Source organism: Sinocyclocheilus grahami, unplaced genomic scaffold (assembly GCF_001515645.1).
Source record: "Sinocyclocheilus grahami isolate Dianchi unplaced genomic scaffold, SAMN03320097.WGS_v1.1 scaffold682.1, whole genome shotgun sequence".
In the NCBI taxonomy this organism is placed as follows: domain Eukaryota; kingdom Metazoa; phylum Chordata; class Actinopteri; order Cypriniformes; family Cyprinidae; genus Sinocyclocheilus; species Sinocyclocheilus grahami.
Genome location: NW_015505861.1, coordinates 30,711 through 37,688, shown reverse-complemented (window position 1 = coordinate 37,688; position 6,978 = coordinate 30,711). Strand labels below are relative to the sequence as shown.

The 6,978-nt window shown below is 41.9% G+C and overlaps 1 protein-coding gene and 1 pseudogene across 1 annotated transcript; both read right to left on the bottom strand.

The window, feature by feature from the left end:
- Positions 1-597: 597 nt before the first annotated feature.
- LOC107559357 (excitatory amino acid transporter 5-like) overlaps positions 598-6,978 on the bottom strand; it is an 18,012-nt pseudogene continuing 11,631 nt past the window's right edge.
- Positions 2,176-3,023, bottom strand: LOC107559358 (excitatory amino acid transporter 5-like). Its single transcript, XM_016243144.1, has 2 exons — positions 2,859-3,023; positions 2,176-2,761 (listed from the first exon to the last, which is right to left on the bottom strand). The coding sequence occupies exons 1-2, from the start codon at positions 2,940-2,942 to the stop codon at positions 2,489-2,491; spliced, it is 357 nt and encodes a 118-aa protein (XP_016098630.1). The 5' UTR covers positions 2,943-3,023; the 3' UTR covers positions 2,176-2,488.

Below are 6,978 nucleotides of genomic sequence, written 5' to 3'. Positions count from 1 at the left end.
GTAAAGACACGAAACGATCGGTCTGTGCAAGAAACAGAACAGTATTTATATTGTTTTTTACCTCTGATTCACCTGAATGTCCGAACTGTCCCGAGCACGTCCTCGACAGCCAGCGCGTGATGTGTCTTCTTCTTCTTCTTGCTTTACGGCGGATCGCAGACTTATAAGTGTGCCACCTATCTCTCAAATGGACCATTGACACTCTATCTACAATCTCAATTAGGAGTGTCAATGTTCGACTTGAGAGATAGGTGGCGGTAATGCACTTATAAGTCTGCGATCCACCGTAAAGCAAGAGGAAGACGCGAACGCGCTCCGGACAGTTCGGACATCGCGGTAAATCAGAGGTAAAAAACAATATAAATACTGTTCAGTTTCTTGCACAGACCAATCGTTTCGTGTCTTTACACATCAATGTATCGCCACGAGCCGCAGGATTTAATTTGGTTTTGTTTGCGTGTGTTTTTTTGACTCTCAAAGCCATGATTCCCATTCACTTCCATTATATGAATGACAGACTGCAACGGTTTGAGTTAAAAATCTTTGTTTGTGTTTTACTAAAGAAACAAAGTCACCTACATCTTGGATGCCCTGGCGGTAAGCAGATAAACTCAAATTTTCATTTTTGGGTGAACTATCCCACAGAGAAAGCTTCAAAAAGAACTTTTCTGAAGATGAAAAAAGAGATCTCAGCAGCATATGATATACAACATACCAGAATAAAACAACATTTATCCACATCCCACAGCCAAGCTGTCCATGAAGAGCATTGTTCTTCTCTCCTGCGGATCGCAGGGAAAGGACACGATGACAACAGCACTCATTCTTTCCTCACACACTTCAGCGAGGAGCTCAGCCAACCAGGGGTCAACAGCGTTTGGCAAATCCCCTTCACATGTCCAAAGATTCACCGGCCCCCGATCGCTTCAGCTTCCCGTCGTGAAATTCCCTACAAAGACATTCTCACGCACTCAAAATCCAAAGGTAGAGCAAGAGAACGGCTTTTGGTCTGTGAAGGAGTCTAGACATTGGTCTCCAGACCATTCATGTCAATGGTACAGTGGTCTTTGTCTTTATAGTCTCGTTTGTAATGGTGTGGAGACAGATGAGAGGACTTCTTCTTGTCAGGGGGCCTGATGCCCTCCTCCAGCTGCATGAGACGGGCCACGTCGGGCGACAGGTGCTCGGGTTTCCTCATGGGGCCTGGCGGAGGGGACAGGAAGCAGCCGTTTTTCTGATAGGACATCAGCTGCTGGATGCTGATCATGGGCTTGGTCTCACAGATGAGAGGAATCTGTAAAGAGAAGAGACGAAATCTGAATTTTATAGTGAAATGGACATTAGGGTGGCGTGTTATTTATTTTGAAGAACCCGTATAAACTCATTCTCACCTCCTCGCCCTCCTTTACGAAGTCTTTTCTGCATATGTGTGCCATGATTCCTGTGGCCAGAGCGTCACCCATCACGTTCACCATCGTCCTGAACCGATCCCTGACCAATACACAAGTAAACGTTGTAATCAACAAGTTCTTAATAAAAATCAATCATAAATCTTAATGAGCATCGATCATCAGTGTTGCCAAGTACGTGGTTTCCCATGTAATTGAGCTGCTTTTATACTGTTGCTGCAGGTCTCCCCACTGAAACATGATTTCAACCGAGGTAGGAACCCCCAGAAGGAGGTTTTGACCCCCCAGAGTTTTTGATCGCCAATTTGCCCTGGAAGGCGATTAGGCTAGTTTTGGCCTTGATTTGACTAGTTTAGCTATTGGGCTGGTTTTTGATATGCAGACCTGGCAAGCCTGTCAATCATACATTTACAATGGAATTGAATAAGAGAGACTTACAGGGCCCAATCCACAGCAATAATAAGAGTGATGTCATCTGTAGGAAGTCCCACTGAGGTTAACACTATCACCATGGTTACCAGGCCGGCCTGTGGAATGCCAGCAGCACCGATACTGGCTGCTGTAGCCGATGACAGACTGCAACGGTTTGAGTTAAAAATCTTTGTTTGTGTTTTACTAAAGAAACAAAGTCACCTACATCTTGGATGCCCTGGCGGTAAGCAGATAAACTCAAATTTTCATTTTTGGGTGAACTATCCCACAGAGAAAGCTTCAAAAATAACTTTTCTGAAGATGAAAAAAGAGATCTCAGCAGCATATGATATACAACATACCAGAATAAAACAACATTTATCCACATCCCACAGCCAAGCTGTCCATGAAGAGCATTGTTCTTCTCTCCTGCGGATCGCAGGGAAAGGACACGATGACAACAGCACTCATTCTTTCCTCACACACTTCAGCGAGGAGCTCAGCCAACCAGGGGTCAACAGCGTTTGGCAAATCCCCTTCACATGTCCAAAGATTCACCGGCCCCCGATCGCTTCAGCTTCCCGTCGTGAAATTCCCTACAAAGACATTCTCACGCACTCAAAATCCAAAGGTAGAGCAAGAGAACGGCTTTTGGTCTGTGAAGGAGTCTAGACATTGGTCTCCAGACCATTCATGTCAATGGTACAGTGGTCTTTGTCTTTATAGTCTCGTTTGTAATGGTGTGGAGACAGATGAGAGGACTTCTTCTTGTCAGGGGGCCTGATGCCCTCCTCCAGCTGCATGAGACGGGCCACGTCGGGCGACAGGTGCTCGGGTTTCCTCATGGGGCCTGGCGGAGGGGACAGGAAGCAGCCGTTTTTCTGATAGGACATCAGCTGCTGGATGCTGATCATGGGCTTGGTCTCACAGATGAGAGGAATCTGTAAAGAGAAGAGACGAAATCTGAATTTTATAGTGAAATGGACATTAGGGTGGCGTGTTATTTATTTTGAAGAACCCGTATAAACTCATTCTCACCTCCTCGCCCTCCTTTACGAAGTCTTTTCTGCATATGTGTGCCATGATTCCTGTGGCCAGAGCGTCACCCATCACGTTCACCATCGTCCTGAACCGATCCCTGACCAATACACAAGTAAACGTTGTAATCAACAAGTTCTTAATAAAAATCAATCATAAATCTTAATGAGCATCGATCATCAGTGTTGCCAAGTACGTGGTTTCCCATGTAATTGAGCTGCTTTTATACTGTTGCTGCAGGTCTCCCCACTGAAACATGATTTCAACCGAGGTAGGAACCCCCAGAAGGAGGTTTTGACCCCCCAGAGTTTTTGATCGCCAATTTGCCCTGGAAGGCGATTAGGCCAAACTCACAAATGTCTTACCCTACCTGATAGTGATGATCTGCCCAAAGTCTAGCTCGTAGTTGTTGACTTGAGCTATAAAGATGGCTGCCACGGCCTCATATAGGGCAGTGCCGTCCATGTTGATAGTGGCGCCAACAGGAAGTACGAAGCGAATGATGCGGCGGTCGATGTGGTTGTTCTCCAGGAGGCACTTAAATGTGATAGGCAGCGTGGCAGAGCTGGAGTACAACACAAGAGTTTGTCGTTTACATTTGTGCTACTTTCAGTTCTAGGCTGGAATTCACCACTCAACTTTTCACCAGAATTCAGAATTTACATTCTGGACAGTCAGAGTTGACAGATTTCACAAGATGTTGCATAGAGTATGACATCGGCACAGACTCCAATATTTTATCTTCAGACTATGATTCCTTCTGGCTGGCGCGTATTAAACATGTTTGATATTTAGAGTCGATTTTAGAACATTTAGAACATTACACATTTTTTTCATATGTCATGTGTCTTCTAGCAAGGAGGCACCTGTTTCTGCGTCTGTTGTGTTTGGAACAACTTGAAAGTCTGGTAGTGTATGATCCTTAGTCTTTAATGTGTGTGATGCCCAGTTGGTAAGTGAATGATGCCAAGCGTGTTGATTTGAAGTTGTGTAGTGTATTCCTGTCTTTAGTTTGTTATCATCTAGCAGGACTTATCTCAAAACATGAATTGCATAAAGGTGCTGTTACCTGGATGCAGTAGCTAATGAGATGAGCAGGGCCTGTAAAATCCCTCGGATGTAGACGATGGGGCTCTTTTTCGTAATGAAGAAATACATGGAAGGCAGAATGAACAGGCCGTGAAGCACCAGCCCCATGACCACAGTGATAGCGTAGAAGCCCAGTTTCTTTCCCATAGCTGAAGGGTCGTCCATTTCCAAGATCTTCCCAGCCACCAGAAACACAATTCCAAATGGGAAGTACCTGTAGTGTTACACCAGAAATAGATGGCATTCTGAGGTGGGATTCACCAAACAGTCGCACACGAAATGTAAGTGAGTTTTTTTTTGTGGGGAAATGAGCTGTACAATTAAATAGCCAATACTGACGAATACCAAAAAATAAATTAAAAAAAACGTTAATACTGGCCGGTTACAGTTACATATCCTGCATCTCCACCTAAAATTACATTCTTATGTGGATGGTATGTATAAAAGGGAAATTTAGGTGTTATTTAGGAATCAACATTTCAAGTCAATATCAGTAAATATCTTTATTATGACATTTTTCTGGTTTAACAGCTCAAGCACTGAAGGCACAAACTAATGGGAAAACATAAAACCTCACTTGCTGAAATGTTGCTTGGACCAAGTTGGCTGGGAACATGTTACTGATGGAGGAAAGAGAGGTTTTTTATGAATATTATTATGAATATTAATGTTTATTACACAGAATCAGTGGCTTTCTGATTTTTCCTAACCTGCTGAAAATACTAAACTGGTTTATTCTGATTATCTACTAATCTGGTGCTGGTCAGGCTGGTCTGTGATGTCAAAATGCAATTTTATGTTGGCATATGTTCTTTCCCATCACCAGCAAAACATAAGTGAATTGCAGAAGTGTGCATACTGTGACACAGTCAACTAATCCTAATCCAAGTGTCTTGCTTTAGTTTGCTTATCAACACACTGTCTGGTTAGCACAGAGGGGCCCAGATACGCCAATCCCAATAACCTCTCAATGGAGGACACAAACATCACATGCTAATTTGGTACCTCTCTAATTCTACCTGTCTAAGACTTTCATCATGAAATGCACTGTTAAAAAATAAACTTGTGGCTTTATGCAAATAGTCTCCTCCTCCATCACCTCAATGAGGGCCATATGGTCTCAGGCTCAGATTAGTAATCAGTTTAGGCTCCAGTCTTCACCCTACACTCCAATGACACAGAGCCATGCTCTGTCACGCAGCACAGGTGACAGGTGGGGCAGAAATACCTTATTCCTTAGTCCTCAGCCAATCCTAAACTGAGCCATGTCTAAGCTCTCCTGATCCCTCAACATCATAGCCACTTAACATCTCCACGGAAATTCAGGCTGAAATAAAGTCATTATGTCTTTTAATCAATAGGGCATGTAAAGGTGCAATGCAGTTGCCTTTATGTGTAATGTGATTTATGTTTAAATTTCTGAGGAATGACTATAAAGTAAGTAGATAACAATAATAATGCTCATAATCAATAAACTCACATACAGTACAACACATGCATCCTTGCATACAAAATGTATGCACATTGTCCTTAATACCTATGCTTTAACTAACTAACTAACTAACTAACTAGTATTTCAAACAGTCAGGCCTGTTGATAGGAATGTCAAGGTTTGAGCTGTCTTGTATAACTCCATATGAAATAGCAAAAACTAACTAACTAACTAACTAACTAACTAACTAGTATTTCAAACAGTCAGGCCTGTTGATAGGAATGTCAAGGTTTGAGCTGTCTTGTATAACTCCATATGAAATAACAAAAACTAACTAACTAACTAACTAACTAACTAACTAACCTATTTCCAACAGTCAAGCCTGTCAATAGGAATGTCAAGGTTTGGGCTGTCTTGTATAACTATATATGAATTAACAAAAACTAACAAACTAACTAACAATGTCCACCAGTCAAGCATTATGGAATGAATGTCAAGATCTGGGGCTGACTTTCCCCACACAAGGACTAACTAACATTTATTCCCAATGGTCAAGCATGTTGATAGGAACGTCAAGATTTTTCCTCCTAAGGACCCCATATGAATGAGTGAAACTAACTAAAACTACTTAACTAACCTATTTCCAACAGTCAAGCCTGTTGATAGGAATGTCAAGATTTAGGCTGTCTTGTATAACTCCATATGAATTAACAAAAACTAACTAACTAACTAACTAACTAACCAACCAACCTATTTCCAACAGTCAAGCCTGTCGAGAGGAGTGTCAAGGTTTGGGCTGTCTTGTATAACTCCATATGAATTAACAAAAACTAACTAACTAACTAATTAACTAACTAACCAACTAACCTATTTCCAACAGTCAGGCCTGTTGATAGGTATGTCAAGGTTTGGGCTGTCTTGTATAACTCCATAAGAATTAACAAAAACTAACGAACTAACTAACTAACTAACAATATCCAACAGTCAAGCATTATGGAATGAATGTCAAGATCTGGGGCTGACTTTCCCCACACAAGGACTAACTAAGTAACTAACTAACATTTATTCCCAATGGTCAAGCATGTTGATAGGCACATCAAGATTTTTCCTCCTAAGGACTCCATATGAATGAGTGAAACTAACTAAAACTAACTAACTAATTAACTAACCAACTAACCTATTTCAGTCAGGCCTGTTGATAGGAATGTCAACATCTGTCTTTCCCCTCCATATCACTCCATATGAACTAACCAACCAACCAAGCAAACATTTCCAACAGTCAAGCATGTCTGTTTTTCCCCTCTTGAGAAACTAACTAACTTCAGCGTGGTGGAAGGAATTTCAAGATCTGGAGCTGTACTTCCCCTCCTCAGGACTCCATATGAACTAACTAACCTCAATTGTCAAGCATAGTGGAAAAGATTTATGAACTAACTGACTGACCGACTGACCTCAGTAGAACTAACTAAGCTCAATAGCCAAGAATGGTGTAAGAAATGTATGAACTAACTAACTAATTGACTGACTGACCTCAGTAGTCGGAAAGAATTGTCAATCTATCTATGCATGTCCTTTTTGACACTAACTGTGACAAGTTCC